The sequence below is a fragment of the Cricetulus griseus genome, chromosome 7 (genome assembly GCF_003668045.3).
Source record: "Cricetulus griseus strain 17A/GY chromosome 7, alternate assembly CriGri-PICRH-1.0, whole genome shotgun sequence".
Lineage (NCBI taxonomy): Eukaryota > Metazoa > Chordata > Mammalia > Rodentia > Cricetidae > Cricetulus > Cricetulus griseus.
The window spans coordinates 2,379,426-2,402,946 of NC_048600.1; the positions used below are offsets into that span (position 1 = coordinate 2,379,426).

General features: G+C 42.5%; 1 protein-coding gene across 8 annotated transcripts in view; it reads left to right on the forward strand.

Moving 5' to 3' along the window:
* The window catches only part of Rpap2 (RNA polymerase II associated protein 2), a 75,650-nt gene that overhangs the window by 19,363 nt on the left and 32,766 nt on the right, over positions 1–23,521 (forward strand). For 4 of the 8 annotated variants that reach the window (XM_027425913.2, XM_035447711.1, XM_027425914.2 and 1 more), the window contains 5 exons: positions 1,348–2,260; positions 5,196–5,290; positions 8,549–8,629; positions 13,075–13,140; positions 15,145–15,213. In XM_027425913.2, the coding sequence (XP_027281714.1) occupies positions 1,348–2,260; positions 5,196–5,290; positions 8,549–8,629; positions 13,075–13,140; positions 15,145–15,213 (1,224 nt within the window). Of the gene's footprint in view, positions 1–1,347; positions 2,261–5,195; positions 5,291–8,548; positions 8,630–11,032; positions 11,139–13,074; positions 13,141–15,144; positions 15,214–23,521 lie in introns of those variants that run through there. The other 4 variants (XM_027425915.2, XM_035447713.1, XM_035447714.1 and 1 more) reach the window with 2 other exon arrangements.

A 23,521-nucleotide genomic window follows, 5' to 3' on the forward strand; every position in this document is an offset into this window, starting at 1 on the left:
TAGTCACACAGTATTCAGCACCAATAAGAGACACTTGTTTATTGATGGACACCTTTATGGCTTTAACCTAGTATAAAATATAAGTGCTTTAAAACCTCAAGAGAAAGACTGAGATGTAAAAACTATGAAAGTTTCATTCTAGCTATTTTTATATTTGTTTCATTTTTTTATATGTATAAATGTTTGCTGAGGGAGGTCATAAGAGGGCATTGGATTCCATGGAACTGGAGTTAGGGGCAGTTGTGAAACCACCATGTGGGCCCTGGGAATCAAACCTAGGTCCTCTATAAGAACACATGGTCTTAACTATGGAGGCATCTTTTTAGCCTGCAATCTAATTTCTTGATGTTATACTTTCTTCTTATCCAATCATCACCTGCCTGATTGTATAGATTAGATTCTAGTGAAAAAACGTATGTAATGCTGAAAATGTTGGTCATCTTTCTGCATTCCCACTAGAACCTTGCTTTGAGCTCCTTGCTTCCTTGGCCCTTTCCTTCACACCTTCCCACAGTGGGCTTCCCGACCCCACACGGCCTCATCCAGTAGGAGAGCTGACAAGGGCTGGAGGTGAGGCACACTGTCCCCACATGAACCACTGGGGTGCTCCTGTTTGCCTTTGTTCCTTCAGAAGTCTTAATCTTATTTAAACTGACTCTGAAAAGAGAAAGACAGAATGGGGGACAGCTGTTATCCTTAATTGCTTGTGATCTGCTGTAACTCCTGAGTTTTCAAACTTAAGTATCTTTCATTGAAAAATGTTGATGTACCAACTTCACTTTCTGTTATGAGTTTTGTATTTTCCATTCCAGGGAATTTTCTCTGTATAATGATCAGCCAGAACTAGAAAATATTCACCTCTTTTTCAAACAAAAATCAAAATCATCGAACAGGATAGTGTCTTTAAAATATTATGGTATTTGTTTGCTATACTGCTTGAGGAATTGTAAAATGGGGCTGGGTGGTGGTGGTGCACCTCTTTAACCCTAACACTCAGGAGGCAGAACTCTGAGTTCGAGGCCAGTCTGATCTACAGAGCAAGTTCCAGGACAGCCAGGATGGTTACACAGAGAAACCCCAACTTGAAAACAAAAAACCAACCAAACAAACAAAAGAATTGTTAGAAACAGGGAAAGGAAAAGAATTGTTAGAAACAGGGAAAGGAAAAGAATTGTATCAAACATGTATTAGAAATGAAGAAATTAAAGCCTTCTGAAGTTTATGTGTGAGAAAGTATAAGCAAGGCTATGTCTAAGGAACGGAATTTTTTACCTCGAAAATTCCAGGATGTAACTTGAAATGCTTTGTCTTCCAATTGTCTTTGTTTTGATTGTCTTTCTTGGACAGTGGCTGCTCTGGAGAAGTAGTGCAGTTTTTCAAAGACGCCATTACAGCAGCAGATATTGATGGTCCTGGTGCCTGTGAAGGTCTGTCTCCCAGCACGTGTAGTGAATGCACCAGTGATGATGAGCAAGGCTTCGTTTCCTCGCTTCTCCCAGGAGACAGACCGCAGGCAGCAGATACGAGGCCACAGCCGTGCAAAGACAGCAGCACAATGAAAAAGAAAGCTGATCAGAAAGTGGACTCCAAGCACAGAGAACAGACAGTGGCAGATGTCACTGAGCGGTTGGGTAACTGCAGGTTGGACAGTCAGGAGAAAGCCTGTGAACTTCCCTCAAAGAAAGAAGATGCTCAGATTTCTTCACCCGGCCCACTGTATGAAGGACTGCACACCTTAGCAGTTCCTGACAACAGGCGCAGTGTGCCAGAGGTCACTCTTGTGGGGATTAGCAAGAAAAGTGCTGAGCATTTCAGGACCAAATTTGCCAAATCTAACCAAGGTTCCAAGTCAGCCTCCGGCCCGGTGCAGGTATGTCCTGAGGTTGCAAAGGCAAACTTACTTCGAGTTCTAAAGAACACCTTGACTGAATGGAAGACAGAAGAAACACTGACGTTTTTGTATGGCCAAGATTGTGCCTCTGTGTGCCTGAAACCATCCTCGGCCCCTGTACCTGATGAAGAACTCGATGAAGATGACATAAGCTGTGAGGCAGGTAGTTGTGGTCCTGCCCAGAGCCAGCCTCAGAACAACCTTGATGACACACTACCAGTCAGAGGCTCAGGTACGGCCATTAAGCCAGTGCCCACCTATGAGAGCTTGAAAAAAGAAACTGAAATGCTGAACCTGAGGGTCAGGGAGTTCTACAGAGGACACTATATCTTAAATGAAGAAATGACCAAGTTGCAGGACCCAGGAGAGGTATGTCGTCCAATGATTCTCTTTTTTTTTTTTTTTTTTTTTTTTAGGCTGCTCATATTTGGAGAGCTCAGCAAAGCAAATCTGGGGCGTGCCTCATGCTGCTTTCAGTAGGATAGATTAATTGCTTAGACAGCTAAATGCTTTTTGAGGTAATGTTCAGTTAGCGTCTGTCTGAAATGTTACAGGCATGGCTAGGAAGTTGGCTCATTGGAGAAGGTACTTGCTACCCAAGCCTGAGGAGCCAAGTTCAGATTCCCGACACTCATAGACGGAAGGCACAGTGATGTGCATCTGTTATCCACTGCCAGGGGAGGGGAGAGACAGGGACACGAGGGGCTCTCTGATCAGCCAGTCTAAAAGAAACATCTCCAAGTTCAGGGAGAGGCTATCTGCAAATGAAGGTGGAGGCTCAAGATAGAGGACATCATGCATGCCCACGAGTGCACTTTCACACGTGTAGGAAGACACACCTCACAAGCCAAAAGATGAAAGGTTACAGTGAAAACACTACAGTAAAGGGATTTACTGGGCAGTAATGAATACAGATGAGATCCACCCAGTCATTAAAAACTTAGTTCTTCTTAGTTCTTAGTTCTTTGTCTGTACACGGGACTTTCAGTAGCTTTCATCATTTGTTCGTCTGTTCAGAGTATGTGACATCACATAACTGGGTACAGAGTCCTCATACATAAAGGCTGAGTATACACTGCTGAGGTGTAGGAATGAGTCTGTAATATTCCCAATGCGTACTTCTGGTTTATATGTGCTGTCTGGAGGTCTTTTAGTGTGGAGAGAAGAGTAGATAATAGTCTTGATTTAGGATAGAACTCTGTTATTAAAGGAATTATAAGAAATGTTGCCCTCAAATTAAAAACACACTTGGAGATTTGGAGAGGAAAGATAGAAAGAGACACACATAGAAATTTCTTGGACCTTTACAGAACTTTTGCCTAGCCTCGCACCATATTTGAAACCACGATATCATTTTTAGATAGCATCCAAAACTTACATTAAGCTCGGAGGAACACTGGCTTCCAGAGAGCCGCATAAGCCTCACCACCACTTACAGCTTTACACTAAGAAGCCTTGCAAAGGAAAAACCAGTGTCTGAAGTGTGATTGTGCTGTAGAACGATTTATAGCTTTTTTTTGTTGGTGTTCAACAGCAAGTGTACAGATTGTTGAGTGTTTATAGTGAGCGCACAGACCAGGAGGTGCTTCCTTATAAGGAAAATGGATGACATCAGTGTCTGCTGTGATCATTGCCTCTCCCAAAATTATTATCCTACAGTAGAGATTACTTTTGCCAATTTTGAGCAGGCTATATTCTTTGCTATCCAGTTTGTTTCATAGAATACTGTTTGGGCTGGTTTGGTTTTTATGCGTTTGTGTTGTTGTGTGTGCCTGTAGTTCATTCTTTCATTACTGAGGAGTGTGCCATTGCATAAGTACAGTAGTCCCCTGGGTCCCCGGGGCTGTGTCCCATGAGCTCTGAGTCTACCTTTCGTGTGACTCTGCCAAGGGAAAAGAAATGTCTCCTCACCTTGAATAGGGACCAGCAATCCAAGGAAAGTCTGTCCAGGTCCAGCTTTGCAAGACTGCGCATGCTAGGATCACTGAGAGGCTGGGCAGCCATGGCTGCATGACTGGAAAGTCATGCATTGGTTGATGATCACCAACATCAGCCAGCCTTCTACCTTTTACATGCTCTGGCACCAGGGCCACATGTAGCTGGGAGGCTAGAGAGAAGGAAGTGGAGCTGAAGTCTCTGGCCTTCTATGGGGAAATGTTCACAGCTCCCTTGCCACTGTCAGACACCCAGCTGCCATGGCTGCTAGCCCCAGAGAATGTGCTTCATGATGGACACTGGTTATGAAGTCTCCTGGGAGAACGTGGCTCTGCTGCCCACTGTCCCATGAGTGCTTTTGAAAGCTGTGTTGCTCACTTATGGAGGGTTCATTGGCTCTTTCATATAGTTCCAGTTGTCTGCTAGAATTTTCAACTGTCATTTTTCTTTGAAGATGTTAACTTTATATAGCTTATATAGTATATCATTTAACAGTAATATAATTTCATTATCTGAATCCCTGAGAATTTGGCTTTGATGGGCTAATGCTCCTGATTTTTATTGCATTGTCTTATTTTATCAGATATCAAACATTTTGCAAACTGAGCTTAGTGATACATGCCTGTGGTCTGATGCACATAGGAGACCCTACCCTGAGACACAGGATATTGTTACCCTCTAGGAGGCATCTGTTCAATTCTCATGAGACTTCCAGCAATCCCACATCGCCATAACCTGATCATGAGTTGAGGTGACTTAGTGATGACAACAGTCCTTAAGAGTCAGTCTTTCTCCTATTCCGTTTTACTCGCAGAGGGTGCTCCTTCCAAGTCTTCCTCTACTTGGGGGGCATTAACCATAACGCTCCTTTTTTGGCATTCCCTGACCTGTAGTTTCTGTTAGAAAAACTCTGCTCAGGTTTCTGTTAGGAAAAAAACCAATCACCTCTTCCAGGATTAGCCTGTGTACTCTCCTGAGTTACCCTCTCTGGGGCCTCTACCCAAATTCTGTACTACCTTGCTAGTTCTGTGATGCTTTCAAGCAAACAAAGTGGGTTTATTTCGTTTTGTTTTTCCTTTCAACTTTCTCATTCCTAGTTCATTTGAATGATCTCTTCTGAAAACAGGACTTTCCCACGAATGAATTCTAGTAATTGTTGATGTTAACCCTTGAGTGTACATTTATTATTATCTAGCATTTTACAGAGGGACAAAAGAGGTTAGGGGGACCAGGCAAGTTCCCCACCTGATAATGACCAAATGTATTAATTCTTAAGTCTGTTTCTATACTAGAGGAGTGAACTTTTCTGTTATTGCTCTACTCATAAAAAGAAAATAATACCACTTAATTTCTGTTTGTTTTGTTTAAGAATGTGTTTCGGCATGATCCCAGCTTCCCACTGATTGATTCAAGTTCCCAGAACCAGATTAGAAAACGGATAGTCCTTGAAAAATTGAGCAAAGTGTGAGTATGGATGGGTCGTGAGTTTGCAGTTCATAAACACCTGTGAATTCTCAACGCTTTTTGATATGAAAGGCTTGCATGAATTTCCTCACTTGAAAATTCTCTACTTTTAACTGTATCTTTCCAGATACTTTCAGTACTAAATTCTTTTTGTAGACAATACGGGGATATCATAAAGGGGAGAACTGAGACTATAGAGTAGAAAAACAAAATACCCCATACTGTCCTAAGCCAGCAAACAGAGAGATCTGTTGAAGCAAGCTGAGGAAGTTCAGCTCTGTGGTGAACAGCCTTGTCGCTGGACATTGTCACAGCTGCTCCGCATACACACAGGCCCGCCTCACACTGAAGAGCATGAGTGCAGCCAGTTCAGCTTACCCATAGACCCACTTCTCACTCAAGAGCATGAGTGCAGCCCTGAAAATTAGCCCAGACACAAATAATATTTAAGGCACTCTTGTTTCTGTTTTGTTATTGTTTTGGTTTGTTTTTGTTTTCAATACAGGAAGTTTCCAAATTCCCCCCCCCCCAGGTATAAGGTCGACCTTGAACTTTTAAACCTGCATTTCCTTCATTTAGCAAGAAAACATAAAGGGTATCAATCACTGTTTAAAGAGTTATAAATAGAGAAGTCTTAGTTTTGTAGTGTTTTGAAAAGAGGAAAAACATTTTCTGGAAGCATAATATTTTTGAGCAGCCAAGATATAAAATACTATTGGTGATTTTTTGGGAAGTACAACTATTTCACTTTGAAAGACTATTTCTAAGCCACACCTGAAATCCTTTTTGATTAGCATGGGGATCTTTAGTTGGTTGGTTTGTTGGTTTGGTTTGTGGTCTTTTGGAAACAGTCTCACTATAGTCAGGCTGAAACCCACTGTGTAGACCAGGCTAGCTTCTAACTCACAGAGATCTGCTTGCCTCTGTCTCTGCCTCTGAGGGTTGGGATTAAGGAAGTGCTGCCATGCCTGACATGGCATTGTATCTTGATTTGATTCAACTTAAAAAAAAAAATTAATCAAGAAGAACTATTCGGGCTAGAGAGATGGCTCAGAGGTTAAGAGCACTGACTGCTCTTCCAGAGGTCCCGAGTTCAATTCCCAGCAACCACATGGTGGCTCACAACCATCCATTGTGAGATCTGGTGCCCTCCTCTGGTATGCAGATATACATGGAAGCAGAATGTTGTATACATAATAAATAAATAAAATCTTTAAAAAGAAGAACTACTCTTAGTCTTTATATCTTGAATAATGTTTAAATTAATGTTTATTGAGCATATCCATATGTTAGGCTCTGCATATGTGTCTTTTATTCTGCTGTGTGTGTGGGGGGGTATATGTACAGAATCTATGTATATATTTATATGCATGCAGTTCCATGTATGTGGGCATGGAGGCCAGAAGCCAACGTCATCCAAAGAGTCATTTCCAAAGAGTCATCCACCTTGTTTCTTGAGCCAGGATCTCACTGGGACCTAGAATTTACGCACTAGGCTACAGTCACTGGCCATTGTCTCCTCCCACAGGTCCTTATGCTTGTGTATGAGAAACATGTTACTGACTGAGGCGTCTCCTCAGCCCCATTGTTTTTTGTTTTGTTTTTTTAACCTTTACACTTGTCTGTATCTATGAAATAATTCCATATAAGTCACCACCTATCTAATACAATGCAAGACAATATCAAACTTAACTTTGTTTGTGCAGCTTTTGAATTTCGGGTCCATAGTTAGAAGATAGGGATTTCACTGGAAATAATTTCCTACATGTTTTAGCTGATGGAGGTGATGGCTGAATGCTGACCAAGCCCTAAACGAGACATTTCTTTCTTTGTTTTTTTTTTTTTTTTTTTTTTTTTTTTTTTTTTTTTTGGTTTTTCGAGACAGGGTTTCTCTGTGTAGCTTTAGAGCCTATCCTGGCACTCGATCTGGAGACCAGGCTGGCCTCGAACTCACAGAGATCCTCCTGCAGAGGCCTCCCAAGTGCTGGGATTAAAGGCTGCGCCACCAACACCCAGCCCTAAACTAGACATTTCTACAACACCCACCACCACCAAGGCTCAGGGGACACTGTGGAAGAGGAAGCAGGAAGATTCTAAGAGCCAGAGGACTTGGGGAAGGACTTTGAAATGCCATTTTTCTGGGCTGATTTTTTTAAACACCAGAAAAAAGTAAATGGTTAGGTATGGTGATGTTATTGTGGTTATATTTAAAAAAAAAAATGTATTTAGAGGGATGAGTGAGAATAAGGGTCCAGTGACATAATGTCAAGAGTTTGCTTTAAAGTACTTCTGGGGGTGGAGCAAGGGACAGAGACATGAAACAAGCATGACAGGATATTAAAAGGTTGGATCTGGGCCGGGCGTTGGTGGCGCACGCCTTTAATCCCAGCACTCGGGAGGCGGAGGCAGGTAGATCTCTGTGAGTTCGAGACCAGCCTGGTCTATAAGAGCTAGTTCTAGGACAGCCTCCAAAGCCACAGAGAAACCCTGTCTTGAAAACACACACACACACACACAAAAAAAAAAAAAAAGGTTGGATCTGAGCCAGGCCTGTCACCCAGCACTTGGGAAGGGCAGCAGCAAGGTGAGGACTTGACAGCTATCTTTAACTACATAGAAAGTCTGGGGGCAGGCTAGGCTACATCTCTATATTCTGTACATGGTATATGTAGTCATTCTTTTGCTTACTCCAGAAGGAATGAAATGTATTTTGTGTATAATAAGCATCATGTATTTTTATTTCAAATGTGTTATATGGCATTTTCACCAAACATTTATCATTTTCAAAAATAATTGTACTATTTTAAAGGTTTTCTTTTAATGGGTCACTAAATGTATTTGTTATATAAATCACCTACTGATACGTTTATCTTCAAGTTCTCACTAAAATATTTCTACAGGCATCTTGTGTTTGTTGGAATAGTGTTTATATGATTATTCAAAGGATAATGCTTTCATATTAAAACTCTGGAATTACAGTGAGGACAGACAAAACCAGGGCCAGAAAGATGCACAGGCAGCAGCCAGGGTAGTTTTGTGTTGCAGGGCTTTGCACTCTGTAGCACGGATGCAGAGCTGGAGTCAGGAGAATGCTCCTTTGACCTCTCAGGAGTCACAACGTAACTTACTTCTACCCCAGTGTCACTGGTGGCCATGGGAACCCAGAGGCAGGCATGCCCACTGAAGTGTTTCTACATAACAATGAAGTTCTAGCTTTAAATAATGTGTGTAATTTATTTTTATTTTTTTTCTTTTCAGATTGCCTGGACTTTTGGGTCCTCTTCAGATTACAATAGGCGATGTTTACTCTGAACTTAAAAACCTTGTGCAAACTTTCAGGTTAGTGTTAATGTTGTGATTTTTTTCCTTCTCTGTTATTTTGACCATATTGACTCTTGCACAGTCCATAGTTAGACTAAGGAAAGCACATGGCTTGCCTTTGTGGACTTCTATTGTAAACTCAGTGCTGTTTTCTCCTCCTCTAAAATTACTTGTTGTTTTCTATTGAGTACAACTCCTTTTGGCTCAAATTTGGACGTATGTTTACTTTGGATAGCTTGCTTACACAGTAAACTGCGTTTAGGATGGAGAGATGACTCTGTCAGTAGAGTGCTGGCCTTGTAACGTGCAGAGACGTCACGACCATGGCCACTCTTATAAAGGGAAAGCATTTAATTGAGGCGTCGCTTACAGTTCAGAGGATTAGTCCATCTTGTCATGGCGGTAAACATGGCAACACAAGGGGTAGACACGGTGCTGGAGACATACTTGAGAGATCTACATCTGGATACACAGGCAGCAGCAAGAGACTGCCCCACTAGGCCTAGCTTGAGCATATAAGACCTCAGAGTCCTCCTCCACAGTGACATACTTCCTTTAACAAGGCCACACCTCCTAATAGTGCCACTCCCTGTGGGCAAGCATTCAGACACTTGAGTCTATGGGGGCCATTCCTATTCAAACCACAAGTCCCCAAAAGCTAAGTTTAAAAAACAAAAACAAAACCAAGCAAACAAACAAACAAACAAACAAAAAACAAATGAAAAAGCTAGCATGATTGTGTATGCTGATAATCTCAACACTGAGGAGGTAGATACGGCCTTTTGGCCTGCTGGCCAGCCAGCATAGGCTACTTGGCAAATTCCAGGCTGCAGGGAGACCCTGACTTAGAAATGATGGATGACACCTGAGGCACTAAACCCAGTTGTCCTCTGACCTCCCCACGCACATGTACACATACAGGGTCTGCACTGCCGTGTCAGGGTCGTCACTATGCGTGTCAGAGCTGGCCCTGCCATGTCGGGGTCCTCACTGCCGTGTTGGGGTTGTCACTCTATATTATACCATATTCTTTCTATTTTCAACAAATTCGAATTTGGCTCTCAGCAAATGTTAACAAAGGCATAGGAACAAGGCAGCTTAACTTCGTTGAGCTTGAGGGAAGAATGCAGATTGTGGTGCTGTCTGTGGTTTGATTCACTGGATGGAGCTAGACTGTGAGCTGGCTGTTAGAACTTCGGTAAGGCCAGGTCTGTTCCCAGGCCAGTGCTTCCCTCCACTTGCCTTCCCTTCTTTATTCCTCTCTTCTATAACTTAGCTCTTCCACAGGCAGACACTTACTCAACAGTGTTAATTTACTTCCTGGGTTTAAGCCCTGAACACATATTCGGAGGCAGTCTATTCCTCAAGCACCTTACCAGCTGCTGTGGGAAACATGTATTAGTTTCATGTGTTCCACCATGGGCTCAGAATTTGCTAAAAGAGTAGGTCTTCTTATTGCTACACGCGCACATGCGCGCACACACACAGGAAACTGCATGAGGTGAGAGGTGTGCTGATCACCCAGATTTCTTCTGGTAAATATATGTAGTCACTTACATACAGTTTTACCCATCATCCCTCAGTAAAACTGGAAATCATCACATGTGATGAACTTTAGGAAAGGGCCGCAGAGGCAGCTCTTCACATTTGTGGTAGGAAGTTGCCTTAAGGTAGGGAGGATGCACTTTCAGGAACCCTCATGAAGAACTGTTGTTAGAGCTGATATACAGAGTCAGTCTGCTGTGTGGACTGGGAGTGTGGTTCAGTGGTGGAATATGTGGTTGGCATGTGTGAGGCCCAATTTTGACCTCTTAGAACACATGCAAAACCCTCCTTGAGTTGTTTGAATTGTATTACACCTTCCATCCCCTGGATTGGCAACTTTACTGTGTCCAGTCCACGTCTGTTCTGTTTCCTCACACACGTATCACAGGAGCAGCTGGGATATATACCTGAATACTTCCAAGGTTGAGAACTGGTAATTTCACCAACACTAAAAACCCAAAGAGCCTAATGGAATTACTGAGGAAGGTTTTGTAAGGAATCTACTATCTACTCAGTTACCCATCAAGCTTCATGCTCCTGACACCTGAGCTAGCCAGGACTAGAGACACATGGCTCTTCATTCCTAATGACAGACTGCAACTATGTGGGGACTTTGATTTGTCCAGTTTAATGTACAAACTTTTTTTGTCACTTTTTCTGTCAGCCCTGTTTTGCAGCTAGATCCCTCCCAATTACATTTTTCATTGTTCATGTAAGTTTAAAGACTTGGATAAATTTGAAGTCAATAGCATCATTTCATCAAGTCAGGAGGGGTGACAGTAAATATGGGCTGTGAACATGTGGTCAGGAGTTAGTTGTTGTTGGAATAATAAGTAGCATACAAGAGCTTAGTTTTTGCTTTCTCTACTTTTACAGATGCTTGGAATTTAATAAAGACATCTGTGAAAAACAAGCCCAAAAGTTAATATTATCTTGGTAGGGGATACTTTAGAATCCTGCTGTCAAGACAACTTGGTGTTGAGTAAGTTATTTTTAACAGTCTGTCATCTAAAGCCTGTGGATCAGAGTCTGTAGCTCTTAAGTGTCCCTGACTGCCTTCAAGGAGATGTCAGGAGCTCCCAGAGAGGATGAGAAAGTGTGGCTCTGTAGTCTGAGTTTCTTCTGTAAACATGGCCTACTGCTGGCAGTGACTAGTGTGCAGAGCTCCTTTCAGTGAATACTGATAGTGGGAGAGAGTTGAAAGGAATAACTGTGATTTTCTCTTTGAAATAATGGCCAGTACTAAGAACCTGTAGAACAGCCATCCTTAAGCCATTTAACAGCTATAAATGTGTGGCTAGGCCCCTGGAGATCAGGTCTCCTTTGATTAATTAGGCTTGTGCTCAGACAGCAGGATAGCTTAAAAGCCCCCTAGGTGATTCCAGCATACAAAGTTGAGAGCCTGTCTAGCACTCTCTGAAGAGCCTTTCGTGCCTGAGTAGACAGCTGCCCACCACCCCCACCTCCCACTAGCAACTAGCACCCTGCCCGGAGTTGGGCTGTATCTGCTTCCCCTGTCACAGCACAGGACAGGCTCTAGCCAGCTGGTCAGGATGCTTGTCTGAGCAGATACTGATGAAAATCCTAGTCTAGTCTGCCATTAAAATCCTTTTGAAATTGCATCTATGATGAATCAAGACTTTTTCTAAACGTGTGTAAATTTTAAATAATGTGTGCCCAAGGAGGCCAGAAGAGGGCATTGGGTCTCCTGGAGCTGGGAGCACAGCTGGTTATGAGCCACATGATGTGTGTATGGGAATTAAACCCCGGTCCTCTGGAAAGAACAGTGTTTTTAAACCCTGAGCCATTCCTCCAGACCCTTTTGTTTTGTTTTGTTTTGTTTTTTGTTTTTTGTTTTTAAGTATGAGTTAGTAGTAAATGTATTAATTTTGCATGTATACTAGAGACTTTTTGGATCAACAGCATGAAAACAAGTAGACTTTTGCTATTCTGCTAATGTAACAGAAATACTTCAAGATAAAAGCAAAATCTCTGCTGGTTTGAATGAGAATGACCCCATAGGCTCATATGTTTGAATATTTGGTGTCCCGTTGGTGGAACTTTTTAGGAAGGATTAGGAGGTGTGGTCTTGTTGGAGGAAGTGTGTCACTGTGATGAGGTTTCAAAAGCCCAGGCCATTCCCAGTGGGTTCTCTCACTGTCTTTCTCCCTCTCTTTTCTTCCCTCCATCCCTCCCTCCCTGTCTCCCTCCCCCACACACACTTCCTCTCCTGCTTATGGAGCAGATAAGCTCTCAACTACTGTTCCAGTGCCTTTTGTGCCTGCCTGATGCTGTGCTCTCGGTAATGGTGCTTTTGTCATGGCAATAGACAAGTAACTGAGACAGCCTCTTATTGTATTTCCTCAGTACCTGGAACAATGGTATAAATTACACACGTGGTACATTTCTTTTCCTGAATAACAAAATGAACTCACGAAATCTTAACTACATGTTAACTGAGAAGTTTAATAACAACAACAACAAAAACCAAAACAGAATTTTAGACTTGATGGTTCACATCTTTAATCCAAGTACTCAGAGGCAGAGGCAGGTGGGCCATTCTGTGTAAGCTGCAGGCCAGCCCAGGCTGCATAGTCAGACCCATCTTAAAAACAAAAACAAGAGCCAGGCAGGGGTAGCACAAGCCTTTGGTCCCAACACTCAGGAAGCAGAGGTAGGTGGTTCTCTGTGAGTTTGAGACTAGCCTGGTCTACAAGAGCTAGTTCCAGGACAGCCCCTAAAGCCACAGAGAAACCCTGTCTCAAAAAACCAAAACCAAACCAAAACAAAACAAACAAAAAGACCCACCCAGACCAGAGCAGCTGCTTTACACTCTATTTGTCATTTTTATGTTCATGTTTATCCTGCTGTCTCAGCTCTTCATGGTTCTGTGCTGAGTCCTATTTTATTTGCTACAGGATGGCAGTGAACAGAAAAGACCTTATCTCATGGTGCTTCACCCTGACAGAGAGCTGTGTGCCTTCGTGAGTGTAATATATTACTGTGTAGCCATGCACTCTCTTCACCAGTATATTCTCCATTTCTTCCAAGAAGCTGGGAGCAGGGTGGTACTGAAGAGTGAGAAAGTCTCAATTTTAGATCATCTAGTGGGGAGACGGCATCGAGGGCTGCGTTTGAATAAAGGGCTAATGGGAGGTCAGGAATAAGCTGTCACTGTCTGAAATCATCAGACAGAACAGCCTGGAAATGGTCAGCAAGGTGGCTCAGCAGGCAAAGGAGCACTTGCTGACTTGAGCCTGATCCCCTAAACCCACACCGAGGTGGAAGAAGTGAGCCAACTCCACAAAGTTGTACTCAGACCTCCTCCATACATGGCACATACGTGTACCATGACACACACACACTCAGCATACATCACATTAAAAAAATTAAGAAACCTGGAAATGGGGCTGGAGTGATGACTCACTGATTAAGAGCACTGGCTGCCCTTCTGGAGGTCCTGAGTTCATTTCTTAATGCCTACATGGTGGCTCACAACTATCTGTAACCACAGTTCCAGGGGACCTAACGCCCTCTTCTGGCCTCTTTGGACACTGTAAGCACATGGTGCACAGACACACATGCAAGGAGAACACTGTACGTACAAAATAAAAAAGAAACCTGAAAACAGGAGTGAGCCTGGCATGTCACGGAACATTTAGGGTGCTGATAAGCAGGGGAAAGTGGGCAGTGGCAGAAGGAAAATCTGTGTGAATAGCTGTGAAACTGGGGTTGGGGATAGAAAAGCCTGTCCATGCCAGCACATGAGGAGTGATATGTATGTGTGTGTGTCACATGTGCCAGTGAAGCCATCTGATACAGAGAATGACTAGAGCTGGAAGGAAGGTTTGAGAGTGTCAGCCCTTAATCATCTGGGTGCTGTAAGATGGGATAAGATAAAATCACCAAAAAGAAGTGTTCTCACAGAAAGCCCAGGGTGCTCCAGGTTAGGGGTTTGGAAGTGATGCCGGGAACCAGGTAGAGACCGCCCTACTCAGCTGTGTCAGAGCTGCTGGCAGGTAAGGGAAGAGGAGGATCTGGCAGAATGTGCCATTTGTACACTTGAGCTTTGTAGAAGACTGTGAGGAAAAGTAGTTCTGTTGAGTTTTCTGTATCAGTTGTTGAAAGTTTGATTCATTTTCTTTTTGTTGTCTTTGAGACAGGAACTCTATATATATCCCTGGCTGGACTTGTAATAGCTCTGTAGACCAGGCTAGCCTCTAACTTACAGAGATTCCTCTGCCTCTGCCTCTCCAATGTTAGGATCAAAGGTGTGCACCACCACACCCAGCTTAACGTTTTATATATTATTTGTATATTAGTAGTAAGTATTAGAGTCTATAGCACCAGTAAGTGACAGGGCTGGGCTGATATCCATGTCAGCTGACTTTATACTGTACTGTGAGCAAGCATTCATGTCCTGTAAATTATGGCAATAATTAATTGCCTGCTGCCAACCAAGCGCAGGTCAGGAAGTGCTGGGGAGTCTTAGCTATACTGAGATCAGAGCCACTGTGATTCTCATAACCCTGTCCTGTCTAATAATACTGTTGCTGTAAGTGTGTCAGAGTGGGGCTGGACTGCTTCCTGTTGGGGTTGTTACTGTCTGCTGTTGTATCATCTCGGAAGCCAAGTAACCTTGGCATGTTCAAACTGGGGTGGGTGACTGTCAGTGTCAAACCCCCTAACAACTGCATTATTACACCACTGACTCTACCTTGTGAAATAGAATAGGTATCTAGAACTACCTTAGCTGAGCAGTGGTGGTACACACCTTTCATCCCAGCACTCAGGAGGCAGGAGGATCTCTGTGAGTTTGAGGCCAGCCTGGTCTACTGGGTGAGTTCCAGGACTGCCAGGGCTACACAGAGAAATCCTGTTTCCAAAAACAAAATAAATAAATAAAATAAAGAACTACCACTTTGACACATTAAAACCATGATTCTTATCAAGAGCTAAAATTCAAGGTAAATCTTGATGTCTTTCAGATTGTCAAATCGAAACATCATACACAAGCCTGTGGAATGGACTTTAATCGCTGTGGTGTTGCTGACATTGTAAGTCCTTATTCAGACTCCATCTCTAAGTGAACAGTTGGGTCAGGACAGTCCCTGGTTTGCACACAGCCTTGGAGAATGTCGTTTCCGTATTTTGAGATGGTGTAATTGTTTCTTTGTGTCTCTACCATCTTAAGAAAACCTAGTCCTCTTAAATATTATTTATCTTTTGCTAGAGAACATCCCATATGCAAGGTTTATGCAATAGTCCCTTACATTTCATTGTTAATGTCTGCTCTCCTAAGACTGAATGAGCGCCATTGTTTTATATCTGTGTTTTTGCATATATTTCATTTTTTGACATAGTTTGTCTTCAGTAGTAGTGGATAAGTTTTATTTTGTAAATGTACATTTTAGAATCTAACAGGTTTAAAGCAACTAAAGTAAATACTACCCAAGTATACATAAAACATTTGAAACCACTCATCTTTTAAGAAACCACTGGTGGTTTCTAGGCTGTTTACAAAAGGGTTAAAGGCATTTATTGGGTGTGGTGTTTTTCATTGTGAATTGGAAGACTCTTTTGAGATCATTCATTACTGCTGCTGGGTGTGTGTTAGGTCATTGAAGCCACAGGCAGTTGAGATCTTAGGATGCTCCCAGCTCACCTCAGGGCATCTCCAGCCCCGCTCTCTTTCTTTGCTGACTTTGGTCTGACATGTGCTTTCCCTGTCCCCAGGTGTGTGGGAAGGATTAGGTTGGCTTCAGTGAGCCAGAATCTGTGTCACCCAACCAGATATGACTCACATGATTCATTAAATCAGAACACAGAAAATAACTTTACTTGAATGCTCTGATATAAATTTTTAATCAACCCTAAGAACAAATCTTTTGTTATTTCTACTATTCAGTCTTCTGGTTGAATTGGCAGTTCATGAAAAATATTAATTTTTAAAAGGTTTTTCTACTTTATTAGATGTATAAATATTTTGGTCACTGACAGAATATATTAACAACTGTGCTTACCCACAGAATCATATGCCTGGTAATAAATGCTCATAGACAACAGTCTTATCTGTACTTTTGTAATTTATTATGCCAAGAGGGAAGCAGTGTTTGAATTGACATGTTAAAGGCATGAACAGTAATCGCAGAACCTTGCTTCTGCAACTGAAGTCATGCTAGGCCCTATACTTTCTGTATTGAACTATTGCCATAGCTCCAGAATGTTTAGCAAGGAGTAAGATGGAGTATGAGAAACGCAATAATGAAGTCTAATGTTAAACTTCATATAAGTATTCCATGTAGAAGCAAAGCTCTGGGCTGGAAAGCTGCTTTGGTCAGCAAAATGCCTTCTGAGCAGGCTTAGGGCCCTGAGTTTAGACCACAGCACACATGGAGAAGCCAGGTGTGGCAACATCTGTCCCTCCAACATGTGGGTGTGCCAGAGGGAGAAAGGGAGACCCTGAAGCTCACTGATGAGCCAGCTTACCTGAATGGATGAGCTTCAGCTTCAGTGAGAGACCCTGTCTCAAAAATAAAGTGGAGAACAATTAAGGAAGGCAGCCAAAATCAACCTTTGACCTCTACATACATGTATACATGTATGCACATGCTCACCAGCGTGAACATGTACATACATCCAAACAAGTTATACACAAAAATATTTTGAAACCTAAAAACATTTTTAAGGAAACCTTTGTTTGATTTTTATATAGGCAACATGTGACAAAAGAATGTTGACATCGGTAGCTAATTCTTTTTTGCACCATTTGACCTCTGGGTTTGGTTGTAACAACCCTTGTTAGGTATAACAATCACTGGATTCGGTTGATACATGCTTAATACACGCCTTTTATGTGTATTGTTTCCCACGTGCAATCTTAAAATTATGGCTATAAGCATTACTTTGTGTCCTTTGTCATCTCCTTAAGCCCTGATCCCTACAGCATGATCTAACCTTCCTCCCTAGCTATCCGTTGAGCCTTCTGATGTGTAGATAGCTTAGTGGTTTCAAGAGCCAGTCCTTTGGCTTCTGGGATCATTGGCCACCGTGGCTCCCATGTCACAAGGGTTTTGTTTTTGAAAGCTTGCGACATAATTCTCACTAACTTTTGCCATAGATCCCCCTGACACAGTTTCCAACCAGGAGACTTGCTCCCTGCAGCTTCAGGTTTCAGGGATCTCTCTGTATCCTTTACACAAGCGCCTAAACTGTCCACCTGGGTACATGTTACTTTCTTTATTACTTATGTTTGCAGAAAGCCCCCTTTAGCTTTTAACATCTACCCCTAGGGAACCTGGTGCTTATATGTTAGCCCATTTCATCTACAATCCTGTCTTTTTATCACTCTTCTAAAATAAATACCACTAAGCATGTTATGAATACAGTTTAAATACGCGTCACACCAAAACGGACCCCACACACTTGTCTAAGGTGTAATTATATTTGGTATTCCATTCCACCTTCTTCCTGTATCAATTCAGACACTTTCTCATGAAGGTAGCATTGTCCTTGAGGAAAGAGTATGACATAAGGGTAAGTGTTATACAAAGCCCTACCATGGGAAAGTGCAGAGAAATCAGACATTCAACCATATCTATCCCCAGCCAGAGAAAAGGGGAATTGCACACATACCTGGGGACAGTGACCTTTCCTTTCGGCTTTTTAGCTTATTGCCACTAAGGTTACACTCACTTCAGAAACCTTCATGGCCTTTTTCAGATTTCCAAGGCAAATTACTTAGAACTCGTAGACACTTCTGAACTGCATATTCAGAATCAAACATAATTCCGTAGAGCAGTTATAGTCACTGAAAGAGAGGGTATATGTAAGGTAGTTTGTCAGACTGTTGATGGCTCAGAACACAGCCTAACTTTGGTTCCCAGATCCCACAACTTGTTAGGAGAGAACAGATACCCGAAGGCCCTCCTCCGGCCTCCACACACATGCTGTGGCATGTGTACACCTGTAGTCATACACACAAAATAAATACGTAAATATTTGAAAAACTGCTATGTCTAGTTATCCTGTATAGTAAGATATTTATGATTTTGTATACAAATAGTATAGCAGTATACTATAATTCTTTGAATATTAAAGCTTTATTAGTAATATTCATTGAATACATGAAAACTGCTTTTAGAATTGTACACTTCTGTGGCGCTCTTACAGGGCAGGGAGTCCCCATTTGACACATATGCTAGTCCAGAACAACAGAAAATGCCAGGCCTTAAATTTTCACACCAATGCTCAGGAAAGTAAGACATTTCTATAGAAAACCATCCTCCCTGGTGATTTCCTCTGTGCTTTCCCAAACCTACTACCACTGAGAAAAATTTGGGGCCATAACATGCAATATATCAACGATTTTTTTCTTTTTAAATTTAAATTAGAAACAAGCTTGTTTTACATTTCAATCCCGGTTCCCTCTCCCTCCCCTCCTCCCCTGCCTCCCATTGACCCCCCATCCTCTTTCTGCTCCCCGGGGAGGGTGAGGCCTTCCATGGGAGAATCTTCCAAGTCTGTCATATCATTTGGAGCAGGGCCTAGACCCTCCCCCATGTATGTAGGCTGAGAGAGCATCCCTCTATGTGGAGTGGGCTCCCAAAGTCCATTCGTGTATTAGGGTTAAATACTGATCCACTACCAGAGGCCCCATAGATTGCCTAGACCTCCAAACTGACATCCAGGTTCAAAGTGTTTGATTTTTGTATCAGTATGGTCTCAGGTCAGTATCTATTTTCTATCTATAATCTATCTTCTATCTAGTTGCCAAGAGCACAGAGAGCCCTTAAATCGGGTTAAGCTGTGTGCGTCATCTCACATGAATGAGTTACCATCCTGTAGTGTTTGCATCTTTACTTAATATGTGCTGAAGATTTTCAAGAACTTATTAAGACAGAAAAACAAATGCTGATAATTGATGCACCTATTCCTTCTACGAACTGATTGAAAGGGCAGTAAAATAACTGAGTAACTGCTGATGTTGTCACCTGAGCCCTTAGTTGAATCCAAACAAGCCTTATTCTCACATTAGACTCTGTCCAGGAAAGGCCTCTACATTGGAATAATGCGGCTCGAATTGGATTTTCCCAAATAAATATGTCCCAATAAGATACCAGTCTTTGATATATGTCTTTTAACAAAAAAAGTGTATAAATTAGCTTTTCTGCATTTTAGAACCTGTATATATTATTAGATAAAACCTATTAATGTATTTATACAGTTTTATCAATCAAATTAGGAAACACTGTTTGCGTCAAAGTGCGTCTGCTAGCACGTAACTCCTTATACTTCTTTTCCTTTCTTCATGATCCTGTCTTACCCAGAGCAGAGGTGTGACAGTCATCTTCCGCATGCTCGTGGTACTGCCTGTCTGGGAAGACAATATGGTCACCTCCCTCCACTGCCCACCACTCCTTTGGTCTCCCTTGGCCTTTGGTTTGCTCGGATTGGGTCATTGTTATTAAATTCTAGTTTATAACACAAAATAGGACTGAGCCAATGCTGGTGAGAAATCTAGAAGGTCCTGGCCAAAACTGGCAGCCAAAGAGAAGGCATCCACAGCAGATTAACTGGCTGAGTTCAGGTTAACCTGTGCCGGGAGTGGGGACCAAGTTTCCTCAATGGAAAGTTTGCCAGGTTCCTTGAAACTTCTGCTGTCTACTGGAGGAGATGCATACTCACTCTGTCACTCAGGATAAAAGAGAGGGTGGCCGTTGCTCATGTAACATAGACACGGGCTGTTCCTACTTCGATGCCCTGGGTGTTCTCTAATGGAAAGCTTTCAAGACCATCACAAAAGCATCTGCTTTCATTTTATTTATCTGAACTGGCTGTTTCCAGTGAACTGTAGCCTGTTTGTAGTCAGAGACCATTCAATAGTTTATTCCCTCTAAAAGCTTTGAGTATTCCCATCGTTCAGGGAGTAGCATGTAAGTCCTGGGAAATGGTATTTTAAACAAGCTTAAGTTGACCATGATCCCTAAGCAAAAGCCATCATCAGGACACGGCAGTCACTTCTAGGAGTCATCACAAACGGGTTACTCTGGAGAGCCACTTCCCTGGGGCTGCTGGGCACTCTCTTTTAAAGCTTGCCCGTCACTTAGTTTCCTCATAAAAATCCGTGAGCAAACCTTGGAAAAAGAGAGATGGTTCATTAGAGATGGGTTGGTTTGTAGAAGTATTCCCGAATCCCAGATCTCCCCCACATCTCCAAGTCAAGTCTGGTATTTGAGACCATATTTGAAGACTGTTGGAATTTTTTTTATATATTTTATAATTATGGAATTTTGTAACTGATTTTTCTTGAGATAAAATTCATATGTGAAACTCCCATTTTAATATATACATAGTTCTAGATTTTACTATATTTGCTACATTATACAATGCACAGTACTGTCTAGTAACAGAACAATTTTGTCACCCCCAAAAAGAACTCTCATGTGAGTTCAGCCTTGATTTCTCCTTCTGATGATCACTTATCTGTTTACCTAATCTGAGTATTTCATATCAGTGAAATCATCTAAGACATAGCTGTGTCTGTCATTTAACATGTTTTGTCCATGTAATAGGATGTAACAGTACTTTTTTTGTGTGTGACCAAATAATATCCTGTGGTGTGGATATACTATACTCAAAGCTTGCTCGGTTGTTGGGTGATAGTTATTTCAGTTGTTTCTGCTATAGGGCTAGTTTGTGCAGTGGTGCCATAAACATCCATATGCACCACTTGTGTGAATTGTGTGAATATGAGTTCAGTTCGTTAGTTATATGCGTAGCATACATTGTAGTTGGATTGCTAGATTACGTCTAATCTTTGAAGAAACTGCTTTCTGCAGCAGCTGCCCCGCCCCACACGGTCACCAGCAAGGTGTAGACACTCCAGAGACTGACCTTCAAGAGCTCTCATGCTCACAGTCAGTCAGCATTATAGGTGCTCATATGTGCCGTGCCCCACAGCCTTGTGTGTCATATGCTTGTCCCCAGCAGGTGACCCTGTGCAGGGAGGTTAAGGAAGCTTTTGTGGTAGTAGCTAACTGCAAGTAGATCAGTAAGGGCAGAGAGATCCTGAGGATTGTCTTATCCCTAGATCCTTCTGACTCCTGCTTCCCAGCCCCCAGAACTCTGCTTGCTCTGCCATGTTCTCCCAACCATAGTGGGTTAAGCCCTCTAAAACTGTGAGGAAAAAGTGATTCCTCCATTCATTTGTCCTGTCAGGTATTTTTGGAACAGCTGTGTAGGAGTGAATAACACAGAACACTGACACTCCCACAAGAAGGATTGTTGTGTTCCTAACCTTGGCCATGTGGTTCTTACACTCTTTGAACTGGCTTGCAGAAGCAGTTTGGAATAGATCTGTGAAGCAGGTTAGAGGAGCTGCTAGAATGATGTAAGCAAAGCTTAATAAACCATGGTGTCATTCATAAGGCCAGAATGCCCTCAGGAATGTGAACAGTAGAAACCAGACTCAGAAGGTTTCAGAAGGACTAGAGGCCATGCATATCCTATCTTAAAAAGGATTTGCCTGCATTTGCATTGAGTCTGTATCCTGGTGCCAAACTGAAAGATAATGGACTAATGTAGTGGGGAAAACACTTTTTAAGACAACAGGACATTCAGGATGTGGCATAGTTATTGGTGACTGTTTATAGCCAAGCTTAACAGTAAGAATCAGGAGCAAGAAGCTTGCAAACAAAAGGATTTCAAAAAACAGTTTAGTCTGAGAAGGAGTGAGGTAGAAGTTTTAAAAGAGATTAACTCCATTAAAAGGAAGCCAGGCACTCAGTCAAGACAGAAAGGGTGCCTTTGGGGCATCTTGATAATTACGCAAACTCCACCCATTGTCAGGTGCCAGGGTATAAGTTTCTACCAGGTACCATTTTTATACAGAGTCAGGTGTTTTACCAAGTTCACCCCTGCTGCCACGAAGGCTGCAGCGTCCGTCATTCAGAGGGACCTGACTGCTGCTTGAGCTCATGTCAGACCTTCCTGCTGGTGCCACAGGCAAGCATTTTGAGGTTTTGGATATTCCCATTGAGTTTTCAAAGGAAGGCATAGGAAACCAAGTAAGGTGTAACCTGCAGAGATTCTCAACATGAAACCCCTAAGAGTAATCCATGAAGCTGTGAGGATGACACCTCAGACACAGTGGAGACCAAGGGTACTTCGCTACCAAGGTTGTGAGACCGTCACTGTGCTCTTGCTCCTGTGTCCCCTTGGCTGTCCATCAGATAACACACCCTAGTGTAAAGAAAAGGCAGCATTGATTAGAGAATAACACAAGATACCGTCAGGGCAAGAGCAGGCAGTAACCAAAGGGCCCGTTGTTTGGGTGGACTTCAGACTAATTCCCGACATCTCTGCAACAGGCAGCTTTCCTGGGGCCTTTTCCTGGGTGGGTGATTGACATGTCAGCTTGGATTAACTCTTGTCTCTGTTCTTTACCAGATATCCCCTTAGGTAATAACCTTGGGCTTTTAGGGGGACTTTAGATGTCATTGCTCTGCTAAACGCCAGAGGTAGAACTCAGGTGCCATTATTTTAAGCAAAAAACTAGTATCCAAACAGATTTTTTAAAATTAAAGAAAGAAATGAATCTATAAAACTAGCTTTATTTTACCAGGTGAAAACAGCCTTTCTCTAACGGGCTTCATCAAAGCCTTGCTCCCCAACTCTGCCTTTTGTCTAATCTGTAGCTACCCTTTCATTTGGTAGCTTTACGAAGGGCCTTTATGAAGGGACTTTACGATGGGCCTTCCCTCTCTCTGTATTCATCATTGTTTGCCACTTGCACAGTTAGTGTGTCCCCAAGACATAGGAGGTGGGACTTGAACCTAACTTTTCTCAAAGGGTCCATCCTCAGGGACTTTTGACCCTGTCCTCCTGTAACAGCATCCGGTCAGGAAGACTTTGGGCAGCTGCTGTGGTCTATACCCTACAAGTTATTAGAGGGGACTGGCCAGGCCTGGTGGAGCTCATAGTACTCATCACATGCGGCAGCAGATGCTGGGCACAGGGCTGTAGGAGTTAACGTTTGCCTCTGCTGGCTCTCATTCTCGTTTCGGCCCCATTCCTCCTTTCTGAATATCGTTTTGCTTATGGAATGAGAAGTCTGTCTGTGCTGTTGGATGTTGGATGGATGTAACATTTTTTATTCTAGGGGACTCACAATTAAGAGAGTATCTTTAGTGCCAAAAGATACTTTAAACTTGGACTTTTGAACAGTGTTGAAATTGTTGAGACGTTGAGGACTCTTGGAGAAAGGCCAAATGCATTTTGCATTATGAAGTGGCCCTTAGCCTTTGGGATTGGGAAATTGAAAGTTACTGTTTGAACATGCAGTATCCCCACGGGTTCCCATGG